The following is a 23,113-nucleotide window of genomic DNA, read 5'->3' on the forward strand; positions in this document are numbered from 1 at the left end:
CTGGCTGCACGCTATCAGTTTTGTTTCTTGTTGCTTGTTTTATAAACCCTCTCCGGGATAAAAACACTCAGATAAGAGGAAGCCACACGGTTTGAAAGCAGGAAAATAAATAAATAACTGAATAAAGTAGGTGTTTGTGAAGAAGAGGCCGTACACAGAGAGCAATCATAAGAACCACTCTCTATGGGTCCTTCCTGTCTGCCTCTCTCCTCTCCCTTGCTTTTGTCTCCTCCTCTCTCTATCACAATGTAAATGGACGGTTGCCGAGGGCAACCTGTGTGTACTCACCTAAGGATGAACAGGAGGTGGTGTGTGAGTAAAGGGGCTATTAATAGCAGCATGTGTAGAAAGGACATTTGCTCGCTTGCATGCGCATGAGTGTGTGCGCACCTGTGTGTGTGTTTGAGAGCGAGAGAGTGAGAGCAGCCAGCATGTACCAGCAGGAGGAGGAGGATGCAGATTGTGAGACTCAGACACTTACTAGAGAGAACAGGAGGGTGGAGAAAGGGTGAGGGATGGATGGAGGGAGTAAGGGAACGTAGTGGAGGAGGGGGCGAATGTGTGTTGACGCTGTACGTGGCGTCAGTGTGATAAGAATAGAGATGGTGCGTGTAGCTGAGACATCACCCTCACACCCTCGGTGGGGCAGGCAGTACTCGCTCTGAATGTGTGTGTGTGTTAATAAGTGCATATATCTCAGGGTACGCATGTGTGTGAGTGGATGAGTAAGGTATTGGGGTTGAAGTGTGTTTTTCTTTTCACCATGTGGGTAATTGAAGTCATCTGTACCATTTAATTCAATTGTAAGAATTAGAAACATATTTTCTTTTGCCATTTCAAAATCATTCTGACACTTTTATATTCTGAAAGAGGGAAGTGAGAGCTTTTTAAAACATTTTTTGTCGCTGTTTGACGCAAAAGACAAAAGCACGGAGGACATATCGGTTCTAAAACTGCCCTTATTACATGTGGAGTAACATAACTGGATTTGATTACAAATTGTAGGACTACTCAGTTAAGCAAGAATGCAAGAATACAACAGCACAGCAAGCGAGAGCAGCTTCTCTCATATTTCTCCGGTAGCTCATCGGGGTCCGTGTGGAACAGCTTTTCATGAAACGCCGTCACACTGTCAGAAACTGAAGCAGCCACTGCGGATTGACACGAGCAGAAAATGAAAAGCCTGTTCAGGTCTGGGGTCAGTGCATAACCGAGTATGTTTGATACTCACAGAGTTGATCCCTCTGTCTTTCACCTCCTGGCTGGTCTCAGACTCATACAGAGCTGGGGGAAAAGGGGAGGAGATGACTGCATGTGATATATTTGCAGAGGCTCAACACTCGACTTATCAGAGCCAGATGGTTTTCACTGAGGTGGCCAAGTTGAGACCAAGTACTTACATCAGGGCATCTGGCACGATAGCTGATATCTTGTTTGTTCTTTTTGTTTTTAACTAATTCATTAATTTTTCTATTTGTTAAAAATCTCTCTTATTTCATTATACAAGCATGATTGCCATGCGGAGGTACACTGTAAGTTAACTGGGCTTTTCTTAATTGAACCATCACTTGATATATAAATAAAAAAGAAGATATTCTAATTTTACTGGACACTTCATCGGGTACACTTTACTTTTACCACGTTGGACCTCTTCTTCCTTGACAACCCCTTTAATTTTTTTATGGCCCGAACTCAACAAGGTGCTATTTGTCGGCTGCACATACATGATGTGAATCTCCTGGGCCATCGCATCCCAAAGGCGCTCTATGATTTGAGCTTTATGACATGATGTGTTATCCTTCTAAAAGCAACCATCAGTAGAAAGAGGAGTGAACGACCCTCTTTGAAGTGAGGGGGTGGCTTACAACACCAACTGTCTGCCATTTGTAATAGAGTTTTGACATCCCTTCCCAGACGCCTTAACGCCCACTCAAATCTCGGAGCATTTGTTCTGAGTTAGTCATGTGGTAAGGTGGAGCAAGGTCTCCCAGCGGGTTCACCCGAAACCTTGGCTGATTGTGACCCACACCCGTTTTCACACCTGGATTTGTGTGATTAGGCAGTGGAGCAATAGGCCAAAAATAATGGGTGAAAGCCAACAGCCTAAAAAGTGTGATCGCGATTGAAGAACGTGGCTCAGTGGCTCTGATATATAAGCCTGTCCATGTAGGCCACATATGTTAATGACAGGGTTTTAAGCTGAATTCTAAATTTCTCTGAGAACCAATAAGGAATAGATGTACAATGCAGGATGGATCCATACTTTCATGACGTTTACTCCAAACTGTGACCATACTATCTTAATGTTGCAGCAGAAATCAAGATGCATTAGGCCAGGCAACATTTTTCCAAACTTCTGTCCAGCCTTGTTGAGCCTGTGAGAATTGTAGCCTTAGTTTACAGAGGGGCTCTCAGTGTGGTAACAAGTGGTTATTTAAGTTACTGTCCTGTCATTTTGAAGCGATCTGTCCATTTTCATCTTACCTCTTATATCAACAAGGTATTTTCACGCAGGGAACTGCTGCTCACTGGATATTTTCCCTGTTTTGAACCATTCTCTGTAAACCCTAGAGGTGTTTTTTTTGGAAACGCTCAGTACATGAACGGTTTCTCAAATACACTACCAGCAAAAATCTTCCCCCATTCTGATGCTCGGTTTGGATTTCAGCAGGTCATCTTGACCGTGTCTACATGCCTGATTGCACTGAGTTGCATTAGTTGTGCACAATAACAGTAATGGATGCGCTAACATAGCACAGTAGAGTGCACGTGGATGATAGATGTACACACAAGTGTGTGTTTGTGTGTGTTACCAAAAAGCTTGCGCAGCCTGGTGACACATGACAAAAAGCCGTGGAAGGGCATGTCCAGCTCTCCAGATGTGAACCGCTCAGACAGCAGCTCAACCACCTTGTTATCGCACTGGAATCCTGGAAAACAGGGAAGAACGAAGGTGTAAACCCAAACTCTGTGTGTGTGTGTGTGTGTGTGTGTGTGTGTACACATGTTTAGACATCTTTTTGAGGACAGAAATCTGGCATGTCACTATACTTGTGGTGACCACCAGTCACTTATGGGGACAAAATGCCCGTCCTCACAAGTTTGAAGGCATTTTTGAGGCTCAAAATGCAGTTTTAGTGTCAGGGTTACAATTAGGTTACGGTTAGGTTTAGTCTAAGGGTTAGGCATTCATTTTTGATGGATAGGGGCTAGGGTTAGAGTAAACAACTAGGGAAAGCCTAATGTCAATTAGATGTCCTCACTAAGATATGAAAATGAGTGTGTGTGTGTGTGTGTGTGTGCATACCAACAGCCTGCAGTGCTGAGCTGAGTTCAAAGCGGCTCATGCTTCCAGAAGAATCCTCATCAAACTGAGAAAAGATGGACTGAAAAAGAGAGCAGCATCAGTAACACTGACATGACTCTCATCCGCACACACACACAGACACACACATGTGCGCACAGACTGAGCTGTACCTGCAGATTGCGCACACTGGCCAGCAGGGTTCCTGCTTGCTCACGGCTGAGAGCGCAGCGCCCTTTAGTCTGCCAGCAGAGTTTAAGGACATCTCAACAGGACAGAAGACAGAGAGATAAAGTTATAAGGAAGGAGCGTGATAGTGAACAGCAGGGTGAAACAATGACTCAGCTGCAGAAGTCAGCAAGCGTCTGCCCCGAGGAAGCGTGAAACCAGCAAAGGTCAGTCTGGTTTCTAACAGCTGCAGCTGTAACGTGAAGAACACGAGGACGTGCCTAGAGCGCAGACAGTGTCAGCAAGGATCGCAGTGCACCGCAAGCAAAAAGACTGGTATGCGAGTGATGTTAAAGAATAAACTGAGGGCAAAAGGATACATCCTCTCCAAAGATGAGCTCTCTGCACGTCTCCAAAGGCAGATGGTAATCTTTCTCAAGAACTGTGATTAGGGAAGAAAGGCACAGATTGATGGAGAGGGAGAAAACAAGGGTTTAAATTGGATCTAGCAGAGGAAAGGTGAAGGTGAGGACAAGTGTCGTCACTTTTCATTACTCAACTGAGTTCAATTTACTTCATCTGACTGTGTATGAGCCTCTGTCTAGACTGGCGACCTCTGTGGCTGCACTGTTCAAACCTATGAAGGAGCTGCTTTGCTCCCATCTGGTGGCCACTGTAGGTATTACACATAAATACAGACACTACTACAACTGACTTCTGGTAATGCAGTGGATGCTCTGACCTGAGTTGAACAGCTTCATGATGTCTTTGACGTTCAGCCTGTCATCCTGCATGCAAGACACAGTTGAGAAACAGTTTTTTTTTAAAAAAGCTTCAAAGCTTTCTTTACTTTGTGAGCCTGAAGTGTTTGAGTGCTATGATTCTTACTAGGCCAGCCTGCTTGTCAAAAGTCATCTCCACTCTCTCTTGATCCTTTGAGGAGACAGGAGCGGTCATCACCTGATAGAAAAACAAAACAAATATAAACATACTACAGCTTTTAGCACCTGTTAGCATCTAGTACTGTAATGTGTACCGAAGAAGTCTGTGAACTCACTTGTGAGAAGCTGGAGGTGCAGGCAAAGTCTTGAGTCCTGGAACACAGAGGCCATGTCAGATTGTTGTACTTGTAAAAAATCTGGCTGACTCATTTGCACAAAAATAACTGCAGTAAAGCACTAAGATACTTTAGGCTACTTAAGTAGCACTAGCAATACTATAACAATCAGAGGTCCAGCAGTCTAATTTCTCCTTGGTCGAAAGCCAAAAAATGACTCACAATGCATAATGACTGCAAAGCGCCTGCACGCCTGTTATTATCTTATGTAACCTGATAGAAATATAGGTATTCCTGGACTTCGGGGTCTCTACTGTTAATACTCCTGCAGGAAACTTCATCAGTTTTTTTAACTGACTCATTTAAACTGAGCGTGTGCAGATTTAATTGCATAAACACACACCTGAACGCGTCAGCGTGGTTGCACAAGGCCTCTAATCCATGACCAGCAATCGTACTTTATTTTTTTTGAGCTGGCCTTTTGTTATGGGATAAAAAGTTTCCCCAAAACCTCTAACATCAGGCAGTGTACAAGAAAACAGTGCATTACTACAAGTACTTCACAGTTTAATTTACATCAGGCTAAAATAGCTTTTTTTTTCACAGGGTATTGGTATGGTGCCAGCTTGTTTTATAAGCTGCTTGCAGTGTTTTATATTTAACATATAATTCAGCCTCTGATAGGTACAGGGAAGTGTGGGTGACTATGACTGTGCTGTTCAGTGTGAGTGTTGCGGCAGGTGATTCAGGCGTGCAGCTGAGCCCTCGGGAAGTGAGTTTATAATTTGACAGAATATCTATGACGAGTGCAGACGCAGGGAGACGCACACACAGCGGTAATAATTCACACATGCTATCAGAAGTAGTTTTTTTTTTCTGTTTTCTGACATCAGACTATGCAGAAAGTTTTTTTTTATCCTTGCTTTGGAATCTTTTGGGGAATGAAAGCTAAATTTCCTCCATCTTACTCGAGAGTGTTTCCGATCTTGGAGAAAGTGCGGACGAAGAACTCTCCAGGGATGTTGGGTCGGTAGGTGGATACCACAATGACGTAAGTACCTGGATCCAGGCGCATCTTTCTCCACGCACCTCTGCAGGACAAACAGCATGTTTACTGATTGTAACAAATAAGCTAAACGATTCTATGCACAAAACATATCACACATGCCCTGCTCAATAACATTAAGGTGATGATCGACCACTCGATCATCACAGTAAAACACAAAGTCAGATAAACTTCCCTGTTGGTCCCTTCTAGGAAGCATAAACCACTGTGAATGTATTTCACCTGCTTTGGAAATCACACAGCGTCTGTCGGAGAGGCAACAACAAGACCATCCCCCGTTCCTGTCACTGTACCTGCACCTGCTTCACATAGCTTCTCCAGAATGGCACATCCATATTTACTGTTTCTACCAGCACACTCACACAAGTATGGAGGAGATTTCAGAGATGAGGAGAGCTGGAAAGAACCATAGAACGACATCAAGGCAGCAGCAGTACCAGTATATACTCCTTTTTGTGAAGACAACCAGGAGCTCAACAAAATTATCCCCAGCAGGATGCCCACATCCTGACCAAACTGTCAGAAACAGACTTCATAAGTGTAGTTTCAGGGTCAGACCTCCTTTAACTCTTTCCCCCGATAAAGGCGGCATTTGACAACCTCCATTGTAGGCTTAATGACAAGTTTTGACACCTCAGTATATCATAAATGAAGATATGGTTTGACCACAAGAGGTTTCAGGTTTTTCCAAGAGTCACCTGGCAGAGACCACCACACTCAGTCACTATGTTCTGGCCTGAATATTCATATTTCAAGCAGGCCTGAAATATGACAGAAGCCACTCAGCTCAGAAAAGAGCGTGATGGATTACTCGTAGTAGTAGAGTGATCAGGACCGGATCAGGACCAGGACGGTCCCGATCAACTAGTCCAGGTAAGAGACACAAATCTGGAGTGGACATGACAAATATCAAAATGTGAAGAGGCAACGAGACCAGTGGTGCTCTCCGGTGAACTGGTCTGGAGCACAGGCATTCTGGTAGTGCTTCTGTTCCTCATTGCACCATCAAGCAGATACCAGTCCCGGGGCTGGTTGATGCCCATCTGTGGACATGTCGGTCTCTCCTCATCTTTTGGTATTCCTCCACACTCTTGATGTGCCATCATTGAGTATCTGTGCAAGCTGAATGTGCTGCAGGTACTGTATCATGTTACCAGTCGTGAAAAAGACACTAGCAAAAAGCAAACCTGGAGAAAATCACTCAGGAGGGATGAGGAGAGAGCAATGGTCATCACCTTCAAAGTAATTTTGAATGTTGTCCTGTTGCCTCTCCAATGCATCTGCTGTCATTTTCATTTGCTCCAAAGCAGGTGAAAGGGAATGGTTTCTGTTTCCTGACTGGACAGACCGATCTCCCTTAAGTTTAACTAACTGTGTGTTATACTTTAATAATCGAGTCTTCCCTTAACGGTTTTGAGCATATGATACAGACTGTAGCTGCTCTGGCTGACTGATTTTCTGTTGTTGTTTTTTTAAATCTCTTTTCTGTTCAAAGTTAGCAAGAACTCAGCAAGAACTCAGCAAAAGATGACAAAATTCTCTTACATAAAAATTGACTTCAGAGTTAGCTCAGGTATTACTCAAAATTACGACTAAAAGCGTCTCAAACATTCACCACAGCATCAGGATCTGCAGCTGTTGGGATCATCGTGTGAATGCGTAGCTCTCTTTGTGTTTGAAAGAGCAACATGCAGTCTCTTCATAGTTTCATCTTATACCTTTGAGCTTTGTACTTCCCAGAACGACACGCTGGGCGATTCTTCATAAAGAAGCTGCGGTCCAGACAAGTGTTCTGCAGTTATGTGAAAAAAAATAAACAGTTACTGAGAAATGAAAATAGTTCTCATGTTAATTTGATTTTATATAAATTATTGATAATTGGTAGATATTTACCTCAGAAGGAACCTGGAAAAAACAAAGAATGAGTCACATGAGTGTGTCAAGAAAAAGAGTTAAGATGCTGAAACGTTAAAGCTGGATAAATATGGCACCTTATAGATGTGAAAGGCGATGTGCAGGAAGTTGAGTTTATCCCTCTGCCTTCGGTTTTTCTGCAGCAGCTCCACCAGCACCGTGCAACGTTTGACTTTCTGCTTCTGCTTCTGCTTCTCGGCTCTCTTCTTCGGATCTGGGGTCACAGTCGGATCTTCCATTTCATCATCGCCATCCTCGCCATCGTCCCCCACGTCGTCGTCATCGTCCTCATCCTCATTCTCGTCCTTCTCTTTGAGGACCAGCGTATACTGGGGATTTTTCCAGAATGTTTCTGGGGGAAAAAAGCAGAGACAGCAACATCTGGCAACAGAAAGGATCCCAGTAAAGCTTGAATGAACAGTGATCCAGATTTGAACCGTACTGTTATATTTGCGGCTACCGCCAGCAGAACTCCCCGGCAGCCAGCAGCCTTCGTGTTCGGTGATGGCCCAGCTGGCAGGTGTGCTTTCTTCATCATAAGAGTCTGGATTGACGCTGCAGAGCTCCACAACATCAAAGAGGTTGGAGAAGTCCTCGGCACTGATCCTAACAGAGACGGCTACTCGCATCAGAGCTCTTAAAGCCACAAGAGATTTATTCACTGGTTTAAGTTTTATGTTTCTTCTTCTTACCAGAACTCTCCGTCTTCAACGCATTTCACCTCGATCCTTTCCTTCTCTGTCGGGTCCACGTTCTCCCACTCTTTCCCCCTGCAGTCACGCACACGCAGAGACAAACTTGACATCCGTGGATGTTCTGTATACTGCGAGTGGGCGTGCTCTCTTTGTGTAACATGCACACTCACTTGTCACTCCAGGGTCCGCAATATTCGATAAAACCCCAGGGGTTTCTCAGCCTCAGCAGCAAAATCTCATCTGATGGTTTTGTCAACTAAGATTTAAACAACAACAAAAAAGAAGCTTATAAAACACACATGAAGTCTTATTTTGAAAGGATAATTTTTCACTATGTTGTTATTTACATCAAGATTCGAGAAAAAGTCTTAAAATGTATAATTCCATGAAAAAAATGATCAGACTATGAAAGTGTTGTGTAAGATCTAGTCTGTTTACAAGAACAGATCATAGTAGACTGACAGACATTAAATTACAATAAAGTTGATTGTTCTGTAATCAGTTCCATTTGTTTGTCTGTCTGCTTGTTAGCAGTCTAGCATCCACAGTTTTCAAGATATCGTTTTTAAATTTTGTGTGATGGTAGATACCAGTAACAGCTTGAGTTGATTTAATTTAGGTGAAAATCAGTAAAAACTTTATATTACCCACAATTTTGGAGGATCGTCTTCAAACTTCGCAATATTCTAGGCCTTGAGGGACATGAATACCAAGGTTGGCTAAGCATTTGAGTTCGACTTTCACTGTTAGCACCCAAGATCAAAGTTGACCTTGAGAAAAATTTCAAGAAACCATATCGAGTAACATATCGTATGAAAGGACATGGAGAGAGCTGTACAACAACCTTTTTATGTTTTCAATACGATGCCCTGCGACGTCTCGGTGACGCCAGCATCAGCATGTTGTAATAAAAACATCATAAAACATTAAAGTTTTTGTTTAGCCCTTGGAGGTAGTTGCGCTCTCTGAGTGCTCTCGTTCATCTTGATCTTTTTTTAATTTGACGCAGGATTAGACGACGGATTATGAGTCAATTACATTCCAAGATAGGATGAAATCCAGTCAAGTTACAATAAGGAGACATGAAATATAAATGAGATTACATTTATTGTCACAATAAATTTCATCAGCTTAGAATAAAATGATATAATGTGAGATAGCGTGAAAATTGTGCTCACTAATGAGACTCATCTTCGTGATACCTTGTCAGCGTCAGTTATGGCGTAGGCATGGCCCTTTATCAGCCCCTCTCCTGTCACCTTGCCGATATCTGAGGCGCTCTTGGCCTGTGAAGACAAACACAGGTTAACATCCACGTGTGTGAGTGTCAGCATCTGGAGTTTGGTGCTGAGTGTACCTGGATGAAGCAGCTGAGCAGGCTCCCTCGCGACAGAGCAGCAGCCAAGGACCTCCAGAGGACTCGAGGGGTACGAGAAGAGATCTCCAGCGAGCGGGCGATGCCTCCAGTGAAGTCCTCCATCCCCTCTGAAATGTTGCCTCCCTTCAGGCTCCCGTAAGATCCGATTAACCTACATATGGGAGGTGAGAAAAGTGGCTATCTCTGTTAGCGACATAACACAGACAGAAAAGGAGTGGGTGATCTCAGACATTACAACCCAGAAACATATGCTGGTTGTGGAAACTGACTTGGCATAGGCCTTTTCCACCAGGGCGCTCCAAAACTCATTGCGGGTGCGAGAGTAGCTGAAGAGCAGACGGCCTTCGCGTACTGGCAGCCTGTCATCCACAACCACCTCCACCCACTCACCATACTGCCAGAACTGCACAGAGGGAGGGAGAGAGAGAGAGAGACGGCGACAGAAGAGGGAGACGTGAGAAGAGAGGAGGAGAGGATATAATGAGTCAGGAGGAACTGTAATGAGGAGGAAAACTGAGTGAGAACGTGAACATTAGAATCAACTGATTTATTTTGGCCAGCTGGGGTCAGTAGAAACAAACTATTAGCGATGCACAACACCCCCACCTTTAGACTGCAGTTTGTCTGTGTCAGGCTGACCTCACTGAGTGAAAGGCTCCATACTGCCGTATTCTGTCTCCATGTAATCTCTCATGTTGATGTACGAGTTATTTTCTATTACACAGTGTTCTGAGTTGGAAAACTAGTCTATGTAAATACTCTAGGCTTACCGTCCCTCTGTGTAAAACAACATGCATGCTCTGCACTTTTGTTTGACCTTTTTGCAACAGAAAACAAACCTCACAAAGAGAACTTGGCAAAGTTCAGATTTCCAAAGCAATTTGTGATCATATTCAGCAGATAAGTTAGCTTTGATACTTCTGGTGACGCATTAGACCCAGAGTATTTCTAGAGAAAGTCTGAATATTGGAAACTTTTTTTTTTTTTTAATAATGAGAGATAAACTGACTTTTATTCTTCTGAGTTTAATTTCTGTTAGTTTGGAGAACAAAATAAAAATTGTTTCAGTTTGGTTTTATTGTTTTAAAAATGTTTAGCTTTAGCTTGGTTTTCGCTAGTCTTAGCATGTCTCCACAGTGTAGTTACCTGTTTGGCTAACTTGCAAATAGTCCTGTCCTGACACCACCCCAAATCCCTTTGGGGGATCAGTCTCATCTGGGTGGCTGTTTTGTCTAAATTTTAACTTATTAAGCATATTGGTTAGTAATTCAGTTAGCTTTCAGTCTTATCTTAATTTGCATTTCAGGTAACTGAAATGCAAGCAGTGTGGTGGTACAGTGGTTAGTAGCACTGTTGTCTCACAGCAAATAGGTCATGGGTTTCAATCCACTGGCCAGAATTTGGGTGTTGTCCATGTCCCCTTGGTTATTCCAGTTTCCTCCCAGAGTCAAAAAACGTGCACGTTCGGTTAACTAGTGAAAAACTGTAGGCGTGAATATTTGTCTGCCTCTCTGTGGTAGCCTTGTGATATGTCGGTGGCCTGTTGAGGCCACCCTGCCGTTCACACATGTAAGATCTGCTCCCCACAATACCCTGAATTAGCAGGCTGAAGAAAATCGATGAATAACTGAAATGTTTCAGTTAGTAGTTTAGTTTTTGTCAGCTACCAGTCAGTTTACGTCCAAGTAACCCTGGGAGCCGAGCAGACTGCTTTAAACACAAAGGAGATGACCAAAGACCAGTGTAAGATTATTCTGAACTGTTGCAACGACTAAATTAACTCGTGCAACAAATTTAGGAAGACTCAGCGTACCTGAATCAATGACAGGTTCATAGAGAGAAGAAAAATATAATAATAATATAATATAATCTCTGTGAAAGCACACTGTCCCGCTCAACATTACTTTTTTTTTTACAACGTTTCGATTAACGTGACCTTCGTCAGTTACAGAGAAAAATTAATGATTGATGATTAAATTAAGTAATGGAAAGCACTTTAAACTGGTGTGTTGTTGCCTGTAGATAAGATCGTCTTGCCTCAATTAATGCTATAATTTAATATTATGCCTTCAACAATCAGGGGACTTATCAGCTGTCCAGATATGAAGCTTCAAAAGGGTTATAAAGGAGAATTTAAAAACAACAGCTCTTCAGGTCGTTACTGGTCATGGCTCGAGGTGTGTACCATACTGTTAACGGTGTGTACACAACAGTAGCTGAAAGCAGGCTTACACTGGTCTTTCATGGCTGGTGTGTGTGTGTGTGTGTGTGTGTGTGTGTGTGTGTGTGTGTGTGTGTGTGTGTGTGTGTGTGTGTGTGTGTGTGTGTACAGGTGTCCCGGGGGAGTCACTACCTGCATGTCTGAACTGCTCTCCAATTACTCTGACAGAGCAGAATCAGTTTCCAGTCCTTCCGTCCTGCTTGTTCAGTCACGCCACATTCTCCACGGCAGTCTCTAAAGGTCCAGAGCTTCGAGCCAAAACAATCACTTCCCGATGTGTCTGCTTTTGCAAGATTCACATGTCTATGAAGTTGGTATTTTATTGATCTGAGCAAGTTAGAGTCAGAGAATAAGTGTTGAACTCTCCAGATAAGAATCACCAGTTCTAATGAGCTGATAAAGATTTGGGTTTATGTTTGTCTCCCTCAAGCTGGGAGGCCTTTGTGCAGAAATGACTCCAGGATGAGTTGATACGTGTCTTAGCTGCCTTCAATAAATACCAGAGCCGTGGCACAGCAGCTTACCAAAAAGACAACTCACAGAAAACATTTCAAAGGATAGAGCCAAATCAGATAAAATATAAATTAGTTCAGGCAATCTGTCCTTAAATTTAAGGGGTGTCTAAATATAATTATGTTTGTGGAGGCCTCACATTCGTCAGAATAAATGGCTCTTCAAAGGCGCTCAAGCAGGACCAGACAAAAAGCTTTTAGTCTCGTGTTATGTTGTGCAAAACGATATGTGACCACAAACTTTGGCAAGAACAACCAGCAGATGAACTAGCTCGAGAGCCACAGACTGATGTGTTTTGTGTACATCTATGCTGAAATATGACCTAAGTTTTTGTGTGTAATGATTTAATAAAAAAACTCAGGGAAACACTTTAATTGACACTTTTGGCTCCAGATTTGGCTGAATGTGTGATCGTGTCTTCAAATAAAGCAACTTGATACAGCTTTGGGCCTGCAAATCTGCAAATTTAAGTCAAATCTGTGCTGTCAACAACACAAGCTGTATCCAAAAACGGACGTACTCACTGTTGCCTAATGATTTGTTAAGTCCTGTCAACTTTGAGCTGCTCGATTACCCTCATGCTGTTTTATGAACAGACATGAGAAACCTCTGCATGATTATACTAAAGTCCCCCGGCCAACTTCGGGTCGGGGACTGAGAAGTTCAGCCATCAGGTGGGGCTCAGAGTAGAGCCGCTGGTCCTCCAGGGCACGGTGTAGAGATTATATCTCTCGGCTGGCCTGGGAACGCCTTGGTGTTCCCCCGGACAAGCTGGAGGAGGTGGCTTTGAAGAAGGAGGTCTGGGTTTCTCTACTTAGGCTGCTGCCCCCATGACCCGGCCCCAGATAAGTGGAGATAAAGCATACTCTGTTCGATGTGTGTCCATAACTTACAAAATGAGCTTCACGTTGTATGAAATATGACTTAAAACTGCAGTAATCCACATTCACCTGTACTCAGAGAAACTTTTCACCAGTCTGAGTCACGTCTTCAGTTCCCAGTACAAACACGTAATGACCAAAACCAGCAGCACTGACTAACAATGGCCCGTGAGGTTAGTTTCATGGTTGTTAATATGCAAATTTTCATGGCCGTTGTTTAACGCCTGTAAATACCACTCACAGAGAGTTCCTCTCTCCACTATGTGCACATCCTCACTGAAGGAGTGGCCACTGGCCTGCAGGTGTAAACAGACTGTTGAGTACTGACCTGATGGGGCAGCTCTTCTGTGCCCTGCCGGAGGTTGTTTGGCTTCCACAAAATATAATTCCTAGCGATCCTCTTGGCATTTAATTGCAAAAATTATATTAGTCTGTTTGTTTTGAGCGACCTAATACTTGGGGTGGACCAGTTTTTGGCGTGGGGATTTGAGGTTTGAACGCCACAGAGACACAGTGTTTTGAAAAGATGCATCTCAGCTATTCTGATGCTCCTGACACATAAGGCATCACCAAAGGCTTTTGCTTAGGGAGCAGTTAGCTTTCTTCTTTGGGTGCTTTCACAGCGCTCACAAAAGTTCAACCACAATAAACCAAATTTAATCGGGGCCTCTTTGACATGATGTTCTTCCTGCTGGTTCCCTGGTTGCTGTGTCTGTGGGGATGGTGTTCGCTCTGTGTTGTAACTTCCTGATGTAACGCCCAGTTTGTGCTCCAGTGGATGATGAGAGTCAAACCTTAAATCAGTATACGCTGGTTTACAGTCCACATTGACCTTAAAATGTCCCGCATTACTGATGGTAATTGCACAGACCAAGAAAGCTAGCCTTCCATAATAGCATGGCAAATAGGCCTCCTTTGAATTGTCTGTGGGCAATTTGCATTGAGGATAATATAGATGCTGTTTTGGGGGAAAGAGTGAGCATTGTTTCTCATTAGTAAGAAAAAGAGTCTGGTCTTACCTTGAAATGGAAGATCCCTGCGTAACGGTTGCTCAGACTTTGGTTTGGTGGCACCACCTTCATAAAGAGCGAGGGGATGCGCGGTCAGACAGGACAGGGCAGCCAGCAGCCAGCAGTTACCTGATAAACAGGAAGAAGAGTGTGACGAGTTTAAAGGTGATCACTTTTTATATTTATTAAGTATTTCAGAGGGTGGTGGTCTCCCGCATTCATGTTAGGTAGACTGGCAGCTCTCCATCACACACGTAATCAACCACATTCTTCTCCAGCAGCCAACATCTGTTCTGTGTTGCAGATGTTGCAGTAACCGTTAGCATCTGTGTAAATCATGGAAAAACACAGACTGAGACTTAGCTTAAAAGGAAACCCAAAACGTAGACATGGAGACAGAGGCAGGCGGAGGAGGAGGGGGAATTGATCTGTGCCAGTGACATGCTCGCACACATCCGACGACACAAATCATCAATGAAGAAATCCCAGAGGTGGAGGACGAGTTTGCTGTTTTGCAGAAAACAGCCGTATAATTCATCAAAATTGGAAACAGACTGAGAAACGCATATTTTAGCTGATGCTGCAGGCTAATAAAGCTGCAGCTCGATGGGGTAACGACCCCCAGCAGATTTAGGATTTGATGACCACAAAGAGACACGACTCTTTTCCCTCTGGCTGCACATTAGATGTTTTGGTCCCTCTGAGCCTGTTTGTCCCCGTTGTACAGCTACTTCAATCGCCTGTATCCATTTAACTGGGTGTTGTGCAATCCCAGTTTGAGACATTTCAACATGACTGGTTTCATCACTCAATCCCTGTGGATTGATAATAAACAGCTGGCAGATAAAAAGATTGTTCTTGTTCCAGATGTACTCACCAAGTTGGCCCTGACAGATATCAGTGGTTGCAGTCGTGTCCTCGACAAACACAGCGTTCTTACTGATTTCCTACAGAAACAGAACAAAAAGAGCACAATTTACAAGCTCTGCTGTTATAACCATGAATGTTTTACCTCCTGCGATCCCCGCGTCCTCTTTAAGAAGCCATTAAACTTTGACTTTCCTACACTAATTCTACCGGAGAGTTTCCGACTCTGTCATAAACTCATTGTGGCCATGACAGGACATTTTTCAGATGGTGCCTAGTTCTTATATTTGTTTTTTGTGCTCAAATCTTAATTTCTGTGAGGAAGATGATGGTGATATGTTTAGAATAACAAACAATATATAGAATAACTTCACTGATTGACCATTTAAGAACATTTTAATTAAAAACACTAAGTTATGTGACATTTTACAGAATCATTTATGTGGCCCTGTTTTACAAAGATTTCCCTGGAAAATATATATATTTTTAAATTACTTTTGAAGTCCAAACCTTTTTTCTTTGTTCATGTACTTGGTTACTTTGTGACTTGGTGTCAATATAAAACTAGATTAAGGATATGTGAATGGACATTTGGCTCTTTTCTTGATGATTTGTATAACCTTTTCCAGTTCTCCCTCACTTCTTTCTTTCTCAACTCCTTCTTCTCAAGGTTTTTCCACACCTGTGACACACCTGGTTAAATCTGTCTACACCCACATCAGCGCTGCTGAGAGCTCATGTGCAGAATGTGGGGGGAACATTTAGAAACACATACCTGAAAAACAGAGAAACTTTCTTTAACTCCAGAGTTTTTGTTTGAATCATGCTAAATGAGCCCACGAACACCTAAACCTCTGCAAAACCGCTGGCTCTTTATGCGCATGCACAACATGTCAGTGGTCAAACCTTCGCACCTTGGGTCTCTTCCATTGGATAGCCTTTTTAGGGTCCGGGTCTTCCGGTGTTCCGATGGACTTCTGCTCCGCTGGAAAGGTTGGATCAGAGAACAGCACGCCGGACTTCAGACACTCTGCCTGGAGAGTTTCAAAGTCCTGGTCCTTGAACTTGATCGGGTTCTCAGTGGAGCCCAGAGGAGCCTCGTTGTTAGTCGCCATCGTGTCAGTGGGTGTGCTGTCAGAAAAATGCTATCAGATGCTAAACGTGAGAGCTTAAATACAGTAAAAGAAAAAGCGCACACCCACCGGATCAGGCGAGGGCTGCTGGAGCGCCTCCCCGGCTCTGCCCAGCCTGGAAAGGTATGCGGGGCGCCCGGGGGGCCTTCGGTGCGGGAGTCGGAGTAATAACACGGTGCCAGGGGCGCCTTTGATCTCTGGAGTTTATTGTCCATCGTGCTGAGAGTGCAGACAGATGCGAAAAGGGATACGAAAAGGGGTCTGTGCAGGGACTCAGCAAGTGCCACAAAACTTCACTCAAAACTATGAAGAAACTTCAAATCTTTAAAAGTTTCTGTTTGCTTTTTGTAAAACATCCAGAACTGTGACTGCAGCACGTTTATGTTCGCGTGCGTGCAGGAAGCTTCTTTCCAGTGAGACCCAAAACACCAACAGGAATCATTTTAAACCTCTAATAAGGACGTTTGGATTTGCCAGCATGTTCTTCATGCATGCCGACAAAACCACAGTCAGTTCTCCAACGCCAGCGCTAGGTGGCAGTGCACTCCAGTGGACGACACACCACAGATCACTGCGGGACTCATGGTGACAGCTGATTTACTCACTGAAAGCTCTCTAAACGCGATATATAAGAGGATTGGCAAATTGAAAGAAAACCCCTGATCTTTGACCTCTCGCAGTGAGAAGATCTGCAGCAGCTCTGAGCTGCTTCCTCTCATGATGAAACATTTCAGCTGTGATGGCAGTAGTGGCTTCTTCCAGGATGAAAACCCAGCTGATCACCTTTGGGCCTGCGGGAGAGTTTATGCTGCGCTTTCATCATCAAATACCAAAAAATGTGAGAACATCCCCGTGGAAGAGTGATCCTCTGTGGAGATCAGGGTGAATGAAGAGAGAGCCCCGAAGCTGCTCTGGTGCCACATGCTGATTGATTTCTGTTGGCTTTTCCTTTAATTTGACACTGCTTTATATAGTGCACTGTACTGTTTTTATTTAAAACAACAAAACTAAAGGCGACATAAGGGAATAAAAGGCAATGTTATAGTTCTTTCAACAGCCTGCACTTAAACATTTATGTCCATATTGTCTGTTTGTCTGTTCTGTTGTATGTGTAGACAAAGAAAATAAAGCTGATTTTGATCCTGATTTATATAAAGTGTAAAAACTCCCTGTCAATTAAAGACTTCATGCATTGATGCAAACACATAAAAAAGACAGACTTGTTACTCCATTCATCTGGAGGATGTGCACCAGGAGGGATCAAGGAAGCAAACAAACCACTGAACTAAAGTGGTGTTTCTCCTGTTTCCAGAACATAAATATGAGACATTTCCATGTATAATCACATGTTTGCCTTTTATCTGCACAAATCTTCCTTTAGAGGAACTTTTATGACACTGAAACTGAGGTGGAACAAAAATAATCCAGCCTGCTTCACAGAAAATTGAATTGAAATCCTGACCTAAATGTCTTGAGATGCTGCCTCACCCATATGGACCCCTTTAAGCGGTATCCGGACAGGGGTGCTTTGGTTTGGCCTCCCTTTTTGTGATACGGCCTCTGAATCTGAAGTGGACATCCAATTACACCTCCTACACCCCCACCCTCCCCGAGCCCTCTGCTGTCATTCAGCGAGTTTAGGTGAATATCCACCTCCAGGAAGCTGTTGAAGCGTCTCCAGCAGTCCTTCCATCACACGCCTGATTACACCGAAAACGAGAGACTGACCGGGACTAAACAAACAAGAAGAATAGCGACACGTATCCGCCTAATGGTCACCATTTAACTTCATTCATGGGCTCTCCATTATGTCCGCGCGGTCTTTGAGGACAGGATTATAGGAAGCCTCGGTGACAAAGGTCAGAGGGCCGACCGACACTCCCACACCTCCTTGACCCGCTCTGATCCCACGACCCCGGCACCAGCAACCCCCCGACCCGTCTCACCCTGCGCGCTGGTTAACCGGCTTTGTCCCGGCCTGTTTTCTGCTGCATCACTCACACACATCACAGCAAGCTGAAGCGGTCAGAGAGGGGACCTTAATATGCCTCAATAAGACTCGAGCCAAAGGACGTCAATGACACACGAAGAAAAACAACCGATGGGAGTTTCTTTTAGACACAATCTGAAGTTTTGTTCTTTATTAAAAATACAACTAATTCGCCTTTCATGTCGTTTTGACTCTTCCTGGATTCCTTATCTTATTTTTATTGTGATACAGTTCTTTAATTGTGGTCTGTATTCAACTACTTTTTACATTTTTATAAATTAGTTGTTTTATTTCTGTAGTTTGTGTCCTTCTTTTCAAAGATTATCTCTTTTTTTAATTGTAATTTTGTACATTTTTAACATCATGTTATATATTATTCTTAATATGCTTCTTAATTGTAGTTCTCTTGTACTCATATTATAATAGTTTTCTCTCCAGTGTAAAATATTTTTGATTTTCACAAGTTTTTAATTTACTCAGTGACTCATTTTAATTCACTTCAGTACTTCTGCTTTACACCATACTTCTGAAATACTTTATATTTCAGAATTATGATGTATTTATTCATTTGACACCTTCAGGCACTGTTTTATCTTTATACAAAGTCTATGGCCAGTTTCTAAAATCTGATCAAATGATGTGAATGAAAGGTTCTTGAAGAGGTCAAAGGGTGTTTAAAATAGGATTTGGACCAATAGGAACTCTGATATGATGATGACACATCACTAATTTCTCTCCGGTGCACTAATATGTTTACTTCAGTCAGCTGGTGAGACTGTAGCAATATTTGAGTGACTATCTTCCAGTGACCTTAAGCCCAAGGATCTAAATCTCTGTTGGGATCCTTGGAAAGACGTCTCCTCTCTTCTCGAAGTCATAAAGTTTGAGTTTGCTTGAAGTAAATTTTCATTTCGATGTGATTTTTGCGAAATTTCACATGGATGTCTCTGGTCACAATATTCAACTGCTCGTTAATGTAAATATCTAATCAGCCAATCACATGGCAGCAACTCAGTGCAATCAGACGGCATGATGTAGTTCAGACTGAGCATCAGAATGAGGAGCAAAGATAATTTAAGAGTCTCTGAACGTGTGATGGTTGTTGGTGCCCGATGCAGTTTGGAGTAAATCCTTCCCGTTAGCAGCCTGGAAAAGATCGACCTCTCAGCTTTAATGAGGTCAGAGCTATCTGACTGTTAGAGAGCTTCAGTGTCTGAGCTGGACTTGCTTTTAAATAGGTCTGGAGAGTTCAGGGTTACAACACGAAAATTACCATTAGCAGTTGCGTTATGGCCTCGTGCTGATCTTTGGGAGAGAGCTTGCTCATTGTTGTGGTTCTGGCTTTGGAACTAATTGTTCTTGGGTTCAGAAAATATGCCTCTATTTTCCACAGTGTGGCGGAGAAGGAACGATGGAATTAAGGCCGACTTTCTCTGAAGTTTTCTTCTTTTCGTCCTCTGTTTTGTCACTTTTGCTAAAATGCATAAAAAAGGTTCATTCTGGCTGAACTCCCATTTACTTGATTCTGCTGCGGTTCATGATTGTCTGTCACATCTGTAGCAGCAGCTGACCACTCAACACCCTTGTACTGATTATGAGAAGGACTCTAGGAAACTTTTTTTCACCATACTTTGCGGTACCACAATACTGGCTAATCTATCTCCAGATCCAGTTTCTGGTGTTGCTGTCTCCCATTGTTTGTCTCCTTCCACACTTCCTTACGTCCTTCTCCTGCTCTACAGGCAGACGACAAATCTGCAGCTACTCTGTGACGTCGTCACATCAACATGAACCAAAATGTCTGAGGTATGTTTCCAGCACCGATTTGAATCTGTCACGAAGAATTAAAGCAGTCATGAAGATAAATGGGCTCCTATGCCATGGTAGCAAAGTGTACCCAATAAAGCTGATCTATGTTTCTTTAGGTTGTCATCAGTGGTGACTCTCTGCAGCGTCTTTGCTCTCTGTAATGTTTACCCGACTAAATATGCTTCACTGGACCTTGCAGCATTTAATTAAGGCTCAGTTGCATTGATGCATCACATCATGCAAAAATTATGAAGACAAACATATTTGAAAAAGCACATTTTTGTGGAAAACAAACCTGTAGAGCTGAGGTGACAGAGGATGTTTGATGAATGTGGAGACTCTGGTTCAGGCAGTAAAGAACTGCAGTTCAGCTGCACTCAGGCCTGCAGGGCACAGACACATCAAAGCATTTTCACCTGTCCCAGGAGTGAACCCTACCTCCTAACCTTACTTTGCATGGTACGACAGTAGCGCCTCTGACCCCAGCCAGTGCTGTGTTCGTGCACTGCGGCGAGTGGTCAAAATCCAGTTTTTCCAGCATTCATGCACTGACGCCTCCGGGTTAAATGAGACACAAACTGATGTCAATATATGTGCGTGATTAGCTGAGCAACTGAGCTACTGTGTGTGTGTTTGCTTAAGTCGTGTTCAAAGAGATGGGCGGCCAGGTGCAGCAGGAACAGCGCGATGAGCACACATTTCTGACAGACAAAGAGAGTAACAGTCCAGGCGTCAGGGAACATTTGGCGATGCAGATGTTTGGTGAACTTATCTCTTCCATCTTCTTGTGGTTACTGAGGTGCATCTCATCTCTGTTTATGCTCGCAGCTGTACGTACGAACATGTTGGTGCCAGAGAAGAATAATACAAGAACTTGCATTTACCATCATTCATGTCAGCAGTCCGTTGAGGAGGCCCTCTTTAGATGTTGCTTTCTTAACTGATCCTGCATTTTATTGCACTGCAATGTAAATTATATTGACAATTTATCCAGCTATACGAGAATTTTGCATCACTACATTATGTGACATATATATATATCATTATACAGAGCATTCTACCAGATCATATTGATTTAAATGCCATGATTAACGCAGTTTCTTCTTCTTTTTCAGATGAATTGTAAAGACTTTGGAATAAATAAGCAGGCTTTCTTGTGGGTTTTCCTCAAACTTTTTGAATATTGTGGGTCATATTTTATCTGTTTTTTTTACCTATTGTGTGGTTGAATACTGAGCATGGCTTGGAGTGTGAATGCATCATATCGAGCTCTGAGTGGATAAAATCTCTGTGTTGCTGCGCCTCCTGTAAATGAGGTTGTAATCTTTGCAGACTTCTTGCACTGTTACGACTGTAATACAGCAGCAGAGTGTAGCAGTGGGCTGTACATCTGATCCCTGCACGATTACATTAACCTGTCTTTGCTGGCTTTGAACGCACAAACACACACTTTTATCTGTGAGCGTAAAAACAACCGTCACTCTACTCAGTGAGCTTTATTTAGGTTAGTTTTTAAATGTATTTTCAGCATCACTACAGTCCCCGACGCCCCCAACTCCTCTTTGCTGAAGCTTTAGATCTCACGCTGTGAAAAAGGAGAAATCACTGAACTTCCTCCTTTTTTGGGTGTGCTTTTTTATTGTTTTTGTATAAACCAGCTGCCTCAGTCTCATCAGTGCCTCACACACTCGGTGCAAATGAAGTGGCACTCCTCCCTCAGAGCTCGTCTCCAGTGATCAGTGACATTATAAGAATGAACCCGCCTTGTCTTTCCCTGCTCGCATTATCAGGAGGTGTTGAATGGCAAAAAGAGAGGCATGACTGATGGCTGCGCGGGATCTCGCCGCCTCTCACCTCATCCTCCCACACTCTCACTGTTCAGAGGGTGAGAGGGGGGTCGAGGGGCAGGAGAGGAGACGCGGGTGTAATTTCAGGGTTCGGGTTTCACCTTGCGGTCGTTGTGGGAGGAGGGATAGACGAGAGAAGGTGGGGATTGTGGGAACGATGCGAGGATAAAGAGCAGAGAGGGAGTCCTGTGGTTAGTCTGACCACTCCCAAATGCATCTTTCCCGTTTTGTTATCCTCATTTCTGTCGGCCCTGCTGATCATTTAATCCTGAGCTCCTGCCGCCTCCTCCTCCTCCTCCTCTTCAGCTATTCTGAGAAGGAAGAAGACAACAGAGCAAGGACTGCAGAGATGATTGGAAGCTTCACACAGTATACCATAAGAAATGTAATTAAAAACTCACAGTTAATTGGCTTTTTACATAATAAAGCACAATCTTTCTCATACATAAGTGAAAGCCTCTCATGGCTGCAGGCCTGCCCCATGGCAAAGCAGACCTACAGCTCATACGTTCCCTTTGTGCTTGAATTTTCAGAGCTAATCATCTTAAGTTTAATCTGAATCTGTGGTTGCTGCCAGAGAGCACAGCTTCACATCCAGAAGTCCACAATGACCCATGAAGTTGAGGAATAAGAAGGGTCTGTTAAATATTCTGCTTTGTAAAATCTCCTGGATCCGCTGGTCTGTGGCTAATTTCTATTTGCATCCGTGACTATGAGCCTGATGTTCTGGACTGATCCCTGTTCCCTTCTTTGTCCCCCCCCCCCTTGAATTTGAGGACCTTGAATTTAAAAATCTGTCGATTCTCTGCAGAAGACATTCAACTGTCAGCTTTTCAAAACAGCCTAAACTCTATAAAATCAACACGGAGATCTAAATGCATTAAAGTTGCACGGACACTCCTGCACGTTACTTCTACAACCCACACGATGAAAATATTTCCCCTCTCATCAATGATTCAGTGACTATATTTCATGTCATGGTGTATTTTTAGAAACAAGCTACTAGATGTTTAAGACATCTCAGCTGAAACTTCAAATAACCAAACTTATCAGTATTTCTATCAGCCGGGCTCAGACCTCAGGGGCCCCAAACAAGCAAACGGGTGTGTTCAGCGGCTTTGCTTGTTGACCACAAACTGCCGAAAATATCCAGAAAACTGTTTTAACAGTAACACAGTATCAATACAGAGAGCAAAACTATTCTAAAAATCTCAGATATCTTCTCATTATGTCAATAAATCTTCCTGTTTTTAGACAGCA

The 23,113-nt window shown here is 43.3% G+C and overlaps 1 protein-coding gene across 1 annotated transcript; it reads right to left on the reverse strand.

Moving 5' to 3' along the window:
* Positions 1–941: 941 nt before the first annotated feature.
* Positions 942–16,234, reverse strand: capn12 (calpain 12). The gene is given in 23 exon segments (XM_040009285.1): positions 942–1,151; positions 1,232–1,284; positions 2,814–2,930; positions 3,308–3,386; positions 3,478–3,546; positions 3,853–3,914; positions 4,215–4,260; positions 4,361–4,432; positions 4,530–4,566; positions 5,498–5,620; positions 7,314–7,387; positions 7,489–7,500; positions 7,587–7,861; positions 7,952–8,115; positions 8,202–8,279; positions 8,375–8,460; positions 9,407–9,490; positions 9,562–9,733; positions 9,852–9,985; positions 14,217–14,291; positions 14,293–14,336; positions 15,085–15,154; positions 15,989–16,234. Coding segments are annotated over 23 exon segments (2,154 nt in total). The 5' UTR covers positions 16,190–16,234; the 3' UTR covers positions 942–1,124.
* Positions 16,235–23,113: the final 6,879 nt, after the last annotated feature.

This window comes from Simochromis diagramma, unplaced genomic scaffold (assembly GCF_900408965.1).
Source record: "Simochromis diagramma unplaced genomic scaffold, fSimDia1.1 OVJJ01000344.1, whole genome shotgun sequence".
In the NCBI taxonomy this organism is placed as follows: Eukaryota; Metazoa; Chordata; class Actinopteri; order Cichliformes; family Cichlidae; genus Simochromis; species Simochromis diagramma.